Consider the following 17,507-nt stretch of genomic DNA (forward strand, 5'->3'; position numbering starts at 1 on the left):
AGAATTGACGCGACCCTAATCAATTTAATCCCTAAGATCGGATCTAAACTTGAAATTGAATGAGTACTTAAAACCACATCCTTGGAAGGACTAACAATCAAAGAAGCAAAACTGGTGATTCAAATTCAGAAAGCTCAACGCCAAAAGAGAGGGACAATGAGTACTTAAAACAAGGATTGCCTGCAGTGGAAGGCCTGAGCAATGAGTTCACCAATGTAAAGAAAGCAGTTAGGATAGAACATGACACATTCATCAATACATGCTCCTCACTTGCATCCCGCATAGTAGAAATCCGGCAACTAGTAACACGTTGTGCTAGCAGTGAGATAGGCAGCTTTTTAAAGGAAATGAAAGGGTTTCTGGAGGATTGTGAAGAAGAGCTTAAGCTAGTGAGAGAAAAGCAAAATAGGACTATGGAACTTGTTAAGCGGACAGCAGAGTACTACCAAGCAAGAGGCTCCAAAGAAAAATGGGAGCACCCACTTCAACTGTTTGTTATAGTAAAAGAATTTCTGGGCATGGTTGATAGAGTTTGTGCTGACATTAGTCGAAATTTACAGAAGAAGAATGGGACTATTAGCATATACAGATAATAAATTAATTATTCATTTTCTATTATTAGGAAAATTGTCATAACAAAACCAAAACGATCTAAGTGCCTGTTTGGTATGGCTTATTTAATGGGTATAAGTGCTTATTTATTCTCATAAACTCTTATCATAATTTTTGTTATTGTTTGGTTGTTTTTTAGTAGAGTTTTTATAGATTAAATAAGTTATTTTATCTCTAATAGAAAAAACTCAAATTTTGAGCTTTTGTGAGTAGGGGTTGAATTTTTTTTAAATGTTAAAATATTTAAAATATCGTCTACTTATTTGACAATCTTTTCTTATTCTTTTTATAACATAACATAACAAAACTTGCATATTAAAATATTTTCATAAATTTTTAATAAAAACTCTTATTGACAAATAAACAGTTAAAATTTCTTAGATAAAAGCTCTTCTGCCAAAATCTTTACTTAAATAAGCTTTACTTGAAAAATTGTACCAAACGAAACCTAAATCTTATAAATTAACCTGCTAGGTGGGTCCTACAGTAATTTGGGCCGAACTCTGGGTTATCGCAAGGATTCAGGCCCAACTCAATCCAGATCAGCTGCCTGTAACCGCGACGACTTGTAGCACAAGCCGCAATGCAGTGATTACGAAGGGAATAGGATCTACAGTTTCAGACAAACGTGTATTGGTTACTGCATTGTTCATCTGCTATAAGCTATTAAATAAATAATCTTAGAGCTGTTATAAACTATAATAGTAGTTAGTTTTCCATCCCAGGAGATGTCTGAACCTTTTTCAGTCTTGGATAAAAGAAATAGATTTACCCGACTAATATTGTTTTATTTGAGAAAGGGGAGAGAAGAAACCAGAAGTGGTTGCATCGTGGGCGGCTTGACTCCTGAGCGAGCTACGAGCTTGACCTGGATCAAAGTGAAAGTCGAGTCAACGATTGGGTAATACCCAAAAAAGGTCATTTCCTTACACAATAATTTCCAGGAACGCGTTCAAAACTTAAAACAAGAAACATTCTATCTCCTCCACGACTTAAAGATAAAAAAGACAATAACAATAAATCAAGCAAAGCTTCTAAACCGGGAAATTTTCTCAACAAGTAGTATAACAGTTGTAGAAACGATGGCAAGTGAAAGACTTGGAGAGGTGATAAGCATGAAAGAAGAGGTGATCAAGAAAGCATGCTCGATAGCCATGAAGGCACACGAGTTGCCGGAGAAGCAGCTGTATCTCGTGGAAAAGAATGGGGGCTCATCAGATGTCATTTTCGGCTTTCCAGGTTCTTGGTCTATCAGTGATTGGTTTAGTGGAAGCCCTTTTGGCGAAAAAAAGATCGATCCACATCCACCTCAGTTCGCTTCTCTTCGAAGTATAGGCAATGATCAAGTTGCAACCGTCAATGAAGCTTTTCTTACTAGATTTCAAGCAATTCTGCCTCAGCTACAAAACGAGGTGTGTGATCTCTTTATTAATTAAGTTTTTTTAATTTTAGTTTTTTGGCCCCTGAAACATCAAAATGCAACATGTACTGCTAGTTAGTAAGTATTGGTGTTGCTTCCTCTTTCGCAATCATCAAGACTCCAAAATAGCTGATCGTGATAATAAATAAACTATACAATTGAATTCGAATGAAACAATAGAAATGAAGCAAACTAATGACAAACTGGAATACAAATATATATATAAAATACTGGGTAGTTACTTCGAATCATTCTCAGGTGGGGAAAGCTGTGGCAGAGAGAAAGCAAATAGTGTTTACAGGGCATTCCTCAGCTGGTCCAATTGCCGTTTTAATGACAGTTTGGTTCCTGGAAAATTTGGAAAAATTCATAAAGTCAGACCCCAGCACCAGCCGAATGCCACCTATATGCGTCACTTTTGGATCACCTCTTGTTGGTGATTTCATATTTAACCACGCTTTGAGGCGAGAAAGTTGGTCTCACTACTTCATTCATTTCGTAATGAGGTACGACATCGTCCCTCGGGTTTTGCTAGCTCCTCTCTCTTCCCTTGAGCCAGAACTGAAAATTATCCTCCATTTCTTGAACCCAAAACATACAACTCCCATGCCAGAACCAACTGAGGAAGCTTCAGCTCTCTATGTGACGGTGATGAGGAATGCATCATCTGTGGCATGCCATGCAGCCTGTCATCTCATGGGAAACACAAACAAGTTGTCTGATACTTTGTTGAGTTTCGTTGAGCTGAGCCCCTATCGACCCTTTGGAACTTATGTCTTCTGCACAGGAGATAGGGAACTGGTAGTAGTGAAAAACCCTGATACCGTTCTGCAGATATTGTTCTATTCTTCTCAGTTGAGCTCTGAAGTAGAAGGTCCAGAGATTGCTCTCAGAAGCGTAAAGGACCACCTTAATTACCAAAGCGATCTGCAGAACTTAGAGACAAAAGGTGTCGCTCATTTAGACAATTTGCAAGGGCTTCCATTGTCTTCCAATGTCGGTGCCGCTGGCCTTGGCCTGGTCCTGAATAACCTTGGCCTGGTAAGTCCGTTTCAAGATAGTTTCAAAATTAGTCTTTCAGTTTTAAAAGTTCCCCTATCAGTTTTTTTTTTTTTTTTTTGCCCCCTTGGACTGACATTTTGAATCTTCGGTTTCCAGAGCACCAGGGCCAGACTCTGCCTTTGTGCTGCCGGAGAATTAGAGGAGCAAAAATGGAGAAACCTGGAAAAGATTAATAAAAAGAAGATAGATATAGAGAGAGGACTACTAGCACTTGAAGGGTACAAAACCAGGTGCGAGGCTGGCAGACTCAGCTATTATGATGCATTCAAGCTTTCAAAGGACACTGATGATTTCAATGCAAATGTTAAGAGGCTTGAGTTGGCTGGTATATTTGATGAGATTAAGGAAATGTTGAAAAGGTATGAACTTCCTGATGAGTTTGAAGGCCATAGAGAGTGGATAGACATCGGAACAAGGTACCGCCGCATTGCTGAACCTGTAGATATTGCTAATTACTATCGACACCTAAAAAATGAAGACACCGGTCCCTATCTGATAAAGGGCAGACCAAAACGATACAGATACACTCAGAGGTGGCTCGAGTATGCCCTGAAGATATCGGCAGGATCCAGCGGGGAATCATGTTTCTGGGCAGAGGTTGAGGAGCTCTGCCTCAGAACTATTAATATGGGGCTGTTTGAAGATGTCAAAGCACATATACTGTCCCTGGAGAAGCAGGTAGATAAATGGGTTCAGGATAGGGAGTTAGGTGATGATATATTCTTTGAGGATTCGACCTTCGTCAAGTGGTGGAAAACACTCCCTCAGCTACATAGATCAGGATCATGCATTGCAAAATTCATCAATAACTAAAAAAATAAATCTTAAAGCTATCACCACTTGCGTCTAGAAGTGCAACTATCAACCGTTGGTCCCTGCCCTGGCCGTGGAAGTTGTATGATCAGTTTACCTAATATCATTAGTTTCTATTTGTAACGTGTGCTTCAATTATAACTCAAGAGTGGAGACTCATTTTGTATTACGACCAAATAAGTCATTAGTGGATTGTTGCCAAATGTTATTAACCAGTAGCAGCATTATTGTTGAAATTATACTGGCTGTCCACTGGTAATGTATCCATTTCGGGATGCCACTCCGCTACTGTTTGTTCAAGAATTCTGTCATCCTGATACAAAAACAAGGAAAGAAAAATAAGGGCTCTCAAGAAGCAAGCCATTCTCAACGTGCTAAGATACAATGTATCGAATAAAATCATCACTGTGCAGTTATACAGATTCAAGTACAAACAGAAACGTCCACAGGAAATAAAATCAGCAATTATAGAAGAAAATCAAAATAACTGGCCTAGCCTCCAATGACATTAGGAAGCATATCACACTATATGTTACAGTCCATTAGCTTTATCCAACAGAACTTACAGGGTTTTTAGGTCAACATATATACATATCTCCTCGCAAATCTTTATGGTTGAAGAAATATAACACAGCAGCAAGTCTCCTCTGAAGCTGTTATAACGAAGACTCAACATTCGTAGTTTCGGTAAGCTACCCATCCAGGATGGAAGGACTCCACTCAATCGGTTGAAATTGAAATCAATGAATTTGAGCCTTCGTAATTGCCTCAATTCATTAGGCAGATGGCCATGAAAATTGTTACCACTAATATTAAGAGACACTAGAAATGAAATATTTCCCAAGTGTGCCGAAATGGGGCCTTCGAGACTAGAATCTGAAAGATCCAATTTTGTGACTCTATGATGACGACTGTCACAAGAAATGCCAACCCAACTGCATACTGGATGAGAAACTGACCAATTATGCGCCAGGACACCTCGAGGATCAATTACTTGCTCTTTGAATGCAAGAAGAGCATGTTGATCCGTCGTTATGTTTTTAACACTACTCGTAGGCAAAGCTAAGCTAGACACGATGAAATAGGGTAAGACCAACATTATTGGTGCAAAATATAATAAGCTCATATCGATCTTCATGTATAGATTTAGACAACTTTTAGTGCTAAGCGAGTAATAGCAATACAGCATACTGCGCATACAGATACTTATATAGGTAGAGCAAAAAGAAAATTATACGGTGTTCCCATTGTTGATGCGAGATTCTGGTTGTCCTCGTTCTACGACCAGGGTCTCTGCTCGATCAACTTCACCACGACCAGGATCTCTCCTCGTAAATCTTCTTCTCCAGAGGTTCCTGCGCACACAGTCAGGTCAGAGTACGCCGGTTGTTTTCCCGACGCAAACCCTCCGACGCTCAAGTCAGAAATAGGGGTTCTGGGAATGTTTGCCAGGAATCTTATGGCTTCTTTTTAATCTCCGTTCTCGGAACTTTCTTTTCTTAGTTCTAATAGCAAAAAGTCTAACCCTTTTACCTTCGTTGGCTACCTTTTTATAGGCTTCCTCTGAATCCCGGTCTTCCGTAGTCCACGCCCATTATTCTGCCCACCCTCGGATGTGGATGCCCCAATGTCGTCATTGTGGGCGAATGGAGATGGACTTCGTGCCTTGATTCTCAGATAGGAACGCACGTCCTGCCAACTGTCGTTGACTGGGTCTCCTCGCCTCGACCCCTAGCAGGAATGGCCTTATGCCTTTAACAGGAGTTCGTCCTCGTGAGTGGCATATTCGTGGACGAGCAGAATAGCCCTGCTCCTGTTCCCCTGCTACCAGGCTCTTACAGGACACACCTGCTCGCAGGACTCTGCCACCAACTATCTGCTCATCACTTCTGGTCTCGCCGAAGTATTTCCCTCAAACACCGGTCCCCCAGTTTCTGGTGTTGGGTAATGTAATGGACCAGCAGTAGAAACTCAGTGGTTCTTGGTCGCGTGGGACTGGAAAAGGCTGCCAAGGAAAATGCCCAAGGGGTGGAGCCAATCGTGATTGAGGAGGAAAGCTCTCCTCCTCGTGCAATCCATGCTGATGTTGGCGGGGCGAGCACCCCTGCTGTCGTTGCCGAGGCGAGCACCCCCCCGGACGCAACTGGTGATACCCCCCCGCACCTGAGGAGGTTCATCCAACCGATGCTGCTCGGCTTACTGATCCGCCATCTTCTTGAACATTTTTCTCGCGTTGTAATGAACTACTTTGTTGGTTATTAATAGATTAATGAAAACTGTTTTTGATTACTTTCTTGCGTTTGTATTTATAAGTTACTTTTCCATTTGAAGGTCTGCTCGCCTTCTCTTGGTCGAGCAGGCTCTGGCTTAGAATATGGTCTTTCTGCATGACTAGGGATTCTGCTCGCCTTTGCTCGATCGAGCAAATCCTGGCACGCTTGGCTTCTGGTCTCGCCATAAACAGGCTTTGAGACTTGACGAGCCTTTGCACGCCTTAGAAATTTTTTCGAATGCTTTGGAGTCTGCTCGCCTTCACGTGGTCGAGCAGATCCTGGCATGCTTGGCTTCTGTCTCGCCATAAAACAGGCTTTGAGACTTGACGAGCCTTTGCATGCCTCAGAAATTTTTTCGAATGCTTTGGAGTCTGCTCGCCTTCACGTGGTCGAGCAGATCCTGGCATGCTTGGTTTCTGTCTCGCCATAAAGCAGGCTTTGAGACTTGACGAGCCTTTGCATGCTTGAGGTAGAGCAATATAGCATACTGCGCATACAGATACTTATATAGGTAGAGCAAAAAGAAAATTATACGGTGTTCCCATGTTGCGTGATCTACAAGCTATTGAATCAGACTTTACGGGAAGATCGTTGATTGGCCTTCTGGAAAAACTAAGCTAGTATGAAACAATGACAATGTTTTCCCAATTGTTATTTTCTCTCTGGGGAAAATATTGGGTGGGTTTAGAGCGTCAATTGCTCCGTTTCCATGTGAACATGCTAGAGCTGTTAATTTTTTTTTTCCTTAGTGATGAGGACTTTTTTAACGACGGCATATATAGTAAACAAAGTCGTTATAAAATTATTCCATAAGATCTTTAAGTTAGATCTTTTCTTTCAACAAAGACTTTTAAATTAGATGCATTTAATTATATTTATTATTTAGATGTACCATTCCAATTTGTTGTTTTCAACACTAGTCATGAAAAATGTAAAATATTAATATGTAAATTTTATATTAACTATACTCTTTAAAAATATCTCATCAACTTATAATAAATGATTTCTAAATTGAATCACAAAGTTGCTAATTCTGTCCATAAATAGCTAGTTTTTAATTGTTAGTTATTTTTATATAATGGTAGATAGTAATAGTATATGGTGAATGATATAATGTAAAATAGTAAAATAGCATGAAATTTGTTAAATCACACACAATGAAAATTAGATAAATTTTAAATTATTATTGAGATTTGAGAAAAACGATTGATTGTCATTGTTTTTATTAATCAATACAAGTATTGATTGTCAATCAACATAAAAATGCCTTTAGTCTTTGTTCATCAATCATATTCCCAGATACCATATCAATTGTATCAATTGTATCATTTCCATTTTTTTCATTCATTAATTATATATTTTTTATTTTTGAAAGAATTCATTCATTTTAGATATTGACCATTTGTGCTTATTAAAATGAATTTCATTAGTTTATGTTCTTCGTCAATCGTAAGATAAAAGCATTATATATGAAGATTATTTTGTTTAACTTTTCACTATACATATAATTTATCAAAACCAACAGTAATGCATTACGAAATTTATATCAATCAAGCAATGTAATTATAATTTAGTGAAGCTTGAATGAATGAGGGAATTAACGACTAAAAAAACGAGTATATGATCATCAAAGAGGGACATAATAAATAAATCTTACCTTTTAAAACATTGGTATTTCATTTAAAATTTAGCAGTACTTAGGGGCTGGTTTTTTTTTTATTTAATAACTTAATTGACTTAATTTCAATTGGTTAAGTCATTAAGTCCCTTTTTTTTCAACTTAATGAAAAATTTTGGTCTTTAAGTCATTAAGTTATCTAGCCAATTTTTTTTTTTACCTTTTTACTTAATCTAAAATGTCTAAATGATATCATTAGAAGATATTCTCCAAAATATCCCTATCTAATCAATTAATTTTCATCCTTAACTAAATAAATTTTAATAATTAGCATTATTACTCATTTGTATAACTTGTGATAATATAGTGGTAGAATATTATTATTTTTATCTTTTTATTTTCTTCAAATTAACATTATTTATCTTAATAATTTTTTTATAAATATTTTTCATATAAAAATGTCATGAACTATAATAAAATTGATTAACATATACTAATTTAGAATATAAATGGTTGTATTTAATTAACTATGATTTATATTATGATAATATATTATTTTATTTAAGTTCTTTGAGATGTTTATTATTTATTTAACATTTATAATTTGTAAGGGTATAAATATAAAAATATTAGTTTTTAGATTTTAAAATTAAAAAAAAACAACTTGATATTTGTTTTTAGCAATTCAGACAAAAAAAAAAACAAACATATCATTCAGATTCAGATATTCAGTTCTATTCTGAATTTAAACTAATTCAAGTATATTCAGAGTTCAAATAAAAAAAACAAACGCCATCTTAATTTGAATTTACTTACGTATACAACCATTCGGGATCTCATTTTTGTTGATCACAATTCGGGGATGACTTTCATGTCCCTGGACAAATTATTTCTAGACCAAACATTAATTCTTGGGAAATATGACTAGAATGGATGGGGACATAACTGAAGAGGACTCCAAGGACCTTAACTTACTAGAAAGTAGAAACCATTCATTTCAATTTTCAATTTTCAATTTTCTTCACGTCCTTGCAAAATTCCTACAGTAAGAGAGAGTGTTAAACCAGTCACCAATGAACCATACTCTAATTCTGTGTCAGAATTGAGGTGATACAACTTTTAAGTTGTAGCTGTTATAGAAATTACTAAATCTTTTAGGTTATTTTTGAAAATAAATCAAAATTATTTATTTTTGAATTCATGTTACTATCAAAGATTTTTTCTTAATAAAATTAACCGTAAAACCGCATGGGATAACTCTATGTGAATACTTTTTAGTGAATTTATTTAAGGGTTTCAGATTTCAGCAAACTCTATTAGCTGCAGTTCGTCTTGTACGAATAACTTTCTTTTTAAAGTATGGAATAATCTACTTAAAGTATTATTTGCATGAATTACGTTCATGCGAACAATACTTATCAAAAATTATTTGCATGAATTTTACCACATATGAAAATAATACATGAATATATGTGGTATACATATATTCAATCTCTAAAAATCCTGGGTAGCTCTTGTACTTGACTAGAGGAGTATATTTTTTATATTAACATTGTGCGCTCATCTACTCACGACTCAATCTCCGCATAATGTTGCAAATCAACCATATTTGCAATCTCCCGATTAAGGCCATTCAGGAATCGTGCCATAATAGCTTCTTTATCTTCCTCCACATTTACTCTAATAATGACAATCTCCATTTCTTTGTAATAATCCTCTGTACTTCAGCTAACTTGTGCAAGACTTTGTAATTTTTGGTGCAAATCTGGATAGTAGTGGTTAGGTACAGAACGCCTTCTCATCAACGATTTCATTTTATCTTATGTCTCAATTGGACGTTTCCTATTCTGTCTCCTGTATATAACAAGCTTATCCTACCAAGTAATAGCATAGTCAGAAAACTCAATCACGATCAATTTTATTTTTTTTACATCTGAAAAATTATGGCAATCAAATATGAATTCCATTTTCTTCTCACATTCAATGTATGCTTCCAAGTCATATTTACCTTGAAAAGATGAAATCTCATCTTTATGTCACTTAATCTATGATCCCTATTCCTAGCTTTGCTACCCCGTCCATCTCTCCTATAGCTACCCTCTGAGTGCTCCCCTTCATCATACTCATCCTTATAATAGTCATTGATCTCTCCTCTAGCCAGAGCTCTATCCCTCCTACGTGCTTGAGGAACGGGTTGTGGTTACCCCACACGTGTTCTCTACTTGATCCAAACGCTTGCGTATATGCTCTAATTTAGCCCTCATCATCCTTCTCATATGTCCCATCAATGCTTAAATTTCCAAAATCTGAGTAGTTGCGAATTGATCCTCTTTTTTTTTTTACATGGTTCAGGGTTGTGAGACATGGCTAACGTCTGCAAAAGAAAGTTAGAAATAATATAGAAAGGACCTCACCTCACTTCCTTACGTGTTTCACTCAAGAAAATGATTCACTCAATTTCACTCGTGTTTCACTCAAATTTATTGGCTTTTACCCTCTAATATGCTCACACTCTCTTGCCTTTTTCCACTCGTAGTAATTCTTACTCGATTCTTATCAAATTAATCAAACTAATATCAAGATTCTAATAGCAATTCACAATGATTATACTAAGGAGACTCGAATTTCAAGAGCAAGAATGCAATGTGTACGAAAGGTCGGGTTTCGATTTCGGGCAAAAATTTTCACCATGTGTAAAACTAATTTTGGACTCTACAAGACACTAATAAATGAAAAATGAACAAATGATTTAAGGCGGACGTTGGGGATTTTTTTTTTTTTTTAGTAAAATGAATAGGTGAAATTTGCGGATTTAAGAATAATTAAACCACAAAGATGCAAATTGATGAAAAAGAAACCCTAAAAATATTGTTCATGCAATACTGTTCACATGGCACTGTTCATGACTCTTTTTTTATTTTCTTAATACTAGAACAAGAATGAAAAATCTCAAATAAGAATTTAAAACAAAAAAGAAAGATGAATATGATCTTAGTGCCTAAGCTCTAATACTAAATTATACGAACCTCGTCAAGAATTGACGCGACCCTAATCAATTTAATCCCTAAGATCGGATCTAAACTTGAAATTGAATGAGTACTTAAAACCACATCCTTGGAAGGACTAACAATCAAAGAAGCAAAACTGGTGATTCAAATTCAGAAAGCTCAACGCCAAAAGAGAGGGACAATGAGTACTTAAAACAAGGATTGCCTGCAGTGGGAGGCCTGAGCAATGAGTTCACCAATGTAAAGAAAGCAGTTAGGATAGAACATGACACATTCATCAATACATGCTCCTCACTTGCATCCCGCGTAGTAGAAATCCGGCAACTAGTAACACGTTGTGCTAGCAGTGAGAGAGGCGGCTTTTTAAAGGAAATGAAAGGGTTTCTGGAGGATTGTGAAGAAGAGCTTAAGTTGGTGAGAGAAAAGCAAAATAGGACTATGGAACTTGTTAAGCGGACAGCAGAGTACTACCAAGCAAGAGGTTCCAAAGAAAAATGGGAGCACCCACTTCAACTGTTTGTTATAGTAAAAGAATTTCTGGGCATGGTTGATAGAGTTTGTGCTGACATTAGTCGAAATTTACAGAAGAAGAATGGGACTATTAGCAGATACAGATAATAAATCAATTATTCATTTTCTATTATTAGGAAAATTGTCATAACAAAACCAAAACGATCTAAGTGGCTGTTTGGTATGGCTTATTTAATGGGTATAAGTGCTTATTTATTCTCATAAACTCTTATCATAATTTTTGTTATTGTTTGGTTGTTTTTTAGTAGAGTTTTTATAGATTAAATAAGTTATTTTGTCTCTAATAGAAAAAACTCAAATTTTGAGCTTTTGAGAGTAGAGGTTGAATTTTTTTTAAATGTTAAAATATTTAAAATATCGTCTACTTATTTGACAATCTTTTTTTATTCTTTTTATAACATAACATAACAAAACTTGCATATTAAAATATTTTCATAAATTTTTAATAAAAGCTCTTGTTGACAAATAAACAATTAAAATTTCTTAGATAAAAGCTCTTCTACCAAAATCTTTACTTAAATAAGCTTTACTTGAAAAATTGTACTAAACGAAGCCTAAATCTTATAAATTAACCTGCTAGGTGGGTCCTACAGTAATTTGGGCCGAACTCTGGGTTATCGCAAGGATTTAGGCCCAACTCAATCCAGATCAGCTGCCTGTAACCGCGACGACTTGTAGCACAAGCCGCAATGCAGTGATTACGAAGGGAATAGGATCTACAGTTGCAGAAAACGTTTATTGCTTACTGCATTGTTCATCTGCTATAAGCTATTAAATAAATAATCTTAGAGCTGTTATAAAATATAATAGTAGTTAGTTTTCCATCCCAGGAGATGTCTGAACCTTTTTCAGTCTTGGATAAAAGAATTAGATTTACCCGACTAATATTGTTTTATTTGAGAAAGGGGAGAGAAGAAACCAGAAGTGGTTGCATCGTGGGCGGCTTGACTCCTGAGCGAGCTACGAGCTTGACCTGGATCAAAGTGAAAGTCGAGTCAACGATTGGGTAATACCCAAAAAAGGTCATTTCCTTACACAATAATTTCCAGGAACGCGTTCAAAACTTAAAACAAGAAACATTCTATCTCCTCCACGACTTAAAGATAAAAAAGACAATAACAATAAATCAAGCAAAGCTTCTAAACCGGGAAATTTTCTCAACAAGTAGTATAACAGTTGTAGAAACGATGGCAAGTGAAAGACTTGGAGAGGTGATAAGCATGAAAGAAGAGGTGATCAAGAAAGCATGCTCGATAGCAAATAGTGTTTACAGGGCATTCCTCAGCCGGTCCAATTGCCGTTTTAATGACAGTTTGGTTCCTGGAAAATTTGGAAAAATTCATAAAGTCAGACCCCAGCACCAGCCGAATGCCACCTATATGCGTCACTTTTGGATCACCTCTTGTTGGTGATTTCATATTTAACCACGCTTTGAGGCGAGAAAGTTGGTCTCACTACTTCATTCATTTCGTAATGAGGTACGACATCGTCCCTCGGGTTTTGCTAGCTCCTCTCTCTTCCATTGAGCCAGAACTGAAAATTATCCTCCATTTCTTGAACCCAAAACATACAACTCCCATGCCAGAACCAACTGAGGAAGCTTCAGCTCTCTATGTGACGGTGATGAGGAATGCATCATCTGTGGCAAGCCATGCGGCCTGTCATCTCATGGGAAACACAAACAAGTTGTCTGATACTTTGTTGAGTTTCGTTGAGCTGAGCCCCTATCGACCCTTTGGAACTTATGTCTTCTGCACAGGAGATAGGGAACTGGTAGTAGTGAAAAACCCTGATACCGTTCTGCAGATATTGTTCTATTCTTCTCAGTTGAGCTCTGAAGTAGAAGGTCCAGAGATTGCTCTCAGAAGCGTAAAGGACCACCTTAATTACCAAAGCGATCTGCAGAACTTAGAGACAAAAGGTGTCGCTCATTTAGACAATTTGCAAGGGCTTCCATTGTCTTCCAATGTCGGTGCCGCTGGCCTTGGCCTGGTCCTGAATAACCTTGGCCTGGTAAGTCCGTTTCAAGATAGTTTCAAAATTAGTCTTTCAGTTTTAAAAGTTCCCCTATCAGTTTTTTTTTTTTTTTTTTTGCCCCCTTGGACTGACATTTTGAATCTTCGGTTTCCAGAGCACCAGGGCCAGACCCTGCCTTTGTGCTGCTGGAGAATTAGAGGATCAAAAATGGAGAAACCTGGAAAAGATTAATAAAAAGAAGATAGATATAGAGAGAGGACTACTAGCACTTGAAGGGTACAAAACCAGGTGCGAGGCTGGCAGAGTCAGCTATTATGATGCATTCAAGCTTTCAAAGGACACTGATGATTTCAATGCAAATGTTAAGAGGCTTGAGTTGGCTGGTATATTTGATGAGATTAAGGAAATGTTGAAAAGGTATGAACTTCCTGATGAGTTTGAAGGCCATAGAGAGTGGATAGACATCGGAACAAGGTACCGCCGCATTGCTGAACCTCTAGATATTGCTAATTACTATCGACACCTAAAAAATGAAGACACAGGTCCCTATCTGATAAAGGGCAGACCAAAACGATACAGATACACTCAGAGGTGGCTCGAATATGCCCTGAAGATATCGGCAGGATCCAGCGGGGAATCATGTTTCTGGGCAGAGGTTGAGGAGCTCTGCCTCAGAACTATTAATATGGGGCTGTTTGAAGATGTCAAAGCACATATACTGTCCCTGGAGAAGCAGGTAGATAAATGGGTTCAGGATAGGGAGTTAGGTGATGATATATTCTTTGAGGATTCGACCTTCGTCAAGTGGTGGAAAACACTCCCTCAGCTACATAGATCAGGATCATGCATTGCAAAATTCATCAATAACTAAAAAAATAAATCTTAAAGCTATCACCACTTGCTTCTAGAAGTGCAACTATCAACCGTTGGTCCCTGCCCTGGCCGTGGAAGTTGTGTAATTAGTTAACCTAATATCATTAGTTTCTATTTGTAACGTGTGCTTCAATTATAACTCAAGAGTGGAGACTCATTTTGTATTACGACCAAATAAGTCATTAGTGGATTTTTGCCAAATGTTATTAACCAGTAGCAGCATTATTGTTGAAATTATACTGGCTGTCCGCTGGTAATGCATCCATTTCGGGATGCCACGCCGCTACTGTTTGTTCAAGAATTCTGTCATCCTGATACAAAAACAAGGAAAGAAAAATAAGGGCTCTCAAGAAGCAAGCCATTCTCAACGTGCTAAGATACAATGTATCGAATAAAATCATCACTGTGCAGTTATAGCGTAAGAACAACATTATTGGTGCAAAATATAATAAGCTCATATCGATCTTCAGATATAGATTTAGACAACTTTTAGTGTTAAGCGAGTAATAGCAATATAGCATACTGCGCATACAGATACTTATATAGGTAGAGCAAAAAGAAAAATTATATGGTGTTCACATGTTGCGTGATCTACAAGCTATTGAATCAGACTTTACGGGAAAATCGTTGCGTAATATGTTTTCCCAATTGTTATATTCTCTCTGGGGAACATATTGGGTGGGTTTAGAGCGTTAATTGCTCCGTTTCCATGTGAACATGCAAAAATTGCTATTCTCCTAGAGCTGTTAATTTGTTTTTTTTTTTTTCTTAGTAATGAGGACTTTTTTAACGACGGCATATATAGTAAACAAAGTCGTTATAAAATTATTCCATAAGATCTTTAAGTTAGATCTTTTCTTTCAACAAAGACTTTTAAATTAGATGCATTTAATTATATTTATTATTTAGATGTACCATTCCAATTTGTTGTTTTCAACACTAGTCATGAAAAATGTAAAATATCAATATGTAAATTTTATATGAACTATACTCTTTAAAAATATCTCATCAACTTATAATAAATGATTTCTAAATTGAATCACAAAGTTACTGTCCATAAATAGATAGTTTTTAATCGTTAGTTATTTTTATATAATGGTAGATAATATATGGTGAATGATATAATATAAAATAGTAAAATAGCATGAAAATTGTTAAATCACACACAATGAAAATTAAATAATTTTAAAATTATTATTGAGATTTGAGAAAAATAATTGATTGTCATTGTTTTTATTAATCAATACAAATATTGATTGCCAATCAACATAAAGATGACTTTAGTTTTTGTTCATCAATCATATTCCCAGATACCATATCAATTGTATCATTTCCTTTTTTTATTCATTCATTAATTATAGATTTTTTATTTTTGAAAGAATCCATTCATTGTAGATATTGAGCATTTGTGCTTATTTAAATGAATTTCATGAGTTTATGTTCTTGGTCAATTGTAAGATAAAAGCATTATATATGTATATATATATATATATATATATGAAGATTATTTTGTTCAACTTTTCACTATACATATAATTTATAAAAATCAACAGTAATGCGTTGCGAAATTTATATCAATCAAGCAATATAATTATAATTTAGTGAAGCTTGAATGAATGAGGGAATTAACGACTAAAAAAAAAGTATATGATCATCGAAGACGTACATAATAAGTCTTACCTTTTAAAACATTGGTATTTTATTTAAAATTTAGAAGGATTTAGGGGCTATTTATTTTTTTTGATTTAATGACTTAATTTCAATTAGTTAAGTCATTAAGTCCCTTTTTTTTCAACTTAATGAAAATTTTCGGTCTTTAAGTCATTAAGTTATTTAGCCAATTTTTTTACCTTTTTATTTAATCTAAAAAGTCTAAATGATATTATTATAAGATATTCTCTAAAATATCCCTATCTAATCAATTAATTTTCATCCTTAACTAAATAAAATTTAATAATTAGCATTATTACCCATTTGTATAACTTGTGATAATATAGTGGTAGAATATTATTATTTTTATGTTTTTATTTTCTTCAAATTAACATTATTTATCTTCATAATTTTTTTATGAATATTTTTCATTTAAAAACATCATGAACTATAATAAAATTGATTAACATATACTAATGTAGAATATAAATAGTTGTATTTAATTAACTATGATTTATATTATGGTAATATATTATCTTATTTAAGTTCTTTGAGATATTTATTTAACATTTATAATTTGTAAATGTACAAATGTAAAAATATTAGTTATCAGATTTTTTAAATTAAAAAAAACCTGATTTTTTTTTGGAGCAATTCAAACAAAAAAATAAACATATTATTTAGATTTAAACATCCAATTCTATTAAGAATTTAGAATCATTCAAATTTTATTAAAATTTCATATGAAAAAAAAATCACCATCTTAATTTGACTTTACTTATGCATACAACCATTCGGGATCTCATTTTCGTTGATCATAATTCGAGGATGACTTTCACGTCCTTCGACAAATTATTTCTAAACCAAACATTAATTCTTGGGAAATATGACTAGAATGGATAGTGACATGACTGGAGAGACTCCAAGGACCTTGACTTACTAGAAACCATTCATTTCAATTTTCTTCACGCCCTTGCAAAATTCCCACATTAAGAGAGAGTGTTAGACCAGTCACCAACGAACCATACTCTGATTTTGTTTGAAATTGAAGTGATATAACTTTTAAACTATAGTTGATATAAAAAAAATTTATAATTATAAAACAAAAGTTACTAATATATAATAAATATAATTTTTAAATAATAATTTTAATAAAATTATTAAAGATATGATAAATTATCAATATAATTTTTGTAAGATATAGCAGCTAGTGTTTAATAAACATTTTAGTGTTGCCCAACCTCAATCTTAAGTAGGGCCTTGGTTTAGTCCAAAATTACCTAGAATGTTGAAAAAAAAAACTAGACTTTAATTATTAAAATACCCGCTGATTTACGTTAGATTTTATTGATTCAATAAAAGCTCAAAACTCGTCTGAAACTAGAATTTAATATTTTTCAACTCCAATGCAAAAGCTCAAAACTCGCATGGAGTTTGAATAAGTGCTTTCAAACTAGTTATTTATTCAATATCGGTTTAAAAGAAGTGATACAGGGTGCTAGAGTGGAAAGATTACAAGGAGTTATTTCTTTTGAAGAGTGATAATTTTAAACATTTTGTGAAAGAAATGAGAATCGAATTTGAGTTTAATGTTGATATGATTTTTGTGTTGATCTTTTAAAAAAATTGAAATTACTAATTTTGGACGAAAATATTTAACTAAATAAATT

At 34.9% G+C, this 17,507-nt stretch overlaps 3 protein-coding genes across 10 annotated transcripts in view; 2 read left to right on the plus strand and 1 right to left on the minus strand.

Moving 5' to 3' along the window:
* Positions 1-17,507, minus strand: part of LOC102612556 (receptor kinase-like protein Xa21) — a 41,828-nt gene that overhangs the window by 16,421 nt on the left and 7,900 nt on the right. The gene's annotated exons all lie outside the window — the stretch shown is intronic.
* The window catches only part of LOC102610763 (zinc finger CCCH domain-containing protein 5), a 61,238-nt gene that overhangs the window by 8,040 nt on the left and 35,691 nt on the right, over positions 1-17,507 (plus strand). The window lies entirely within an intron of this gene.
* LOC127902605 (protein EDS1-like) lies at positions 1,374-14,393 on the plus strand. Of its 2 annotated transcripts, none has more exons than XM_052442179.1 (3): positions 1,374-2,024; positions 2,291-3,073; positions 3,191-4,146. In XM_052442179.1, exons 1-3 carry the CDS (start codon positions 1,695-1,697, stop codon positions 3,905-3,907), a joined length of 1,830 nt encoding a protein of 609 aa, XP_052298139.1. In that variant the 5' UTR covers positions 1,374-1,694; the 3' UTR covers positions 3,908-4,146. The 2 variants fall into 2 exon arrangements, with proteins under 2 accessions (XP_052298139.1, XP_052298140.1); XM_052442180.1 differs by lacking the exon at positions 3,191-4,146 and adding an exon at positions 13,469-14,393 and having other exon boundaries at positions 1,400-2,024.

This window comes from Citrus sinensis, chromosome 5, assembly GCF_022201045.2.
Source record: "Citrus sinensis cultivar Valencia sweet orange chromosome 5, DVS_A1.0, whole genome shotgun sequence".
NCBI lineage: Eukaryota > Viridiplantae > Streptophyta > Magnoliopsida > Sapindales > Rutaceae > Citrus > Citrus sinensis.

Excerpts from the sequence above, each read along its gene's own strand:
- LOC127902605 (XM_052442179.1), top strand. The coding sequence starts at position 1,695 with ATGGCAAGTGAAAGACTTGGAGAGGTGATAAGCATGAAAGAAGAGGTG. Across the intron at positions 2,025-2,290 it reads TGCCTCAGCTACAAAACGAG|GTGGGGAAAGCTGTGGCAGA; the intron begins GTGTGTGATCTC and ends AATCATTCTCAG. Across the intron at positions 3,074-3,190 it reads TCCTGAATAACCTTGGCCTG|AGCACCAGGGCCAGACTCTG; the intron begins GTAAGTCCGTTT and ends TTCGGTTTCCAG.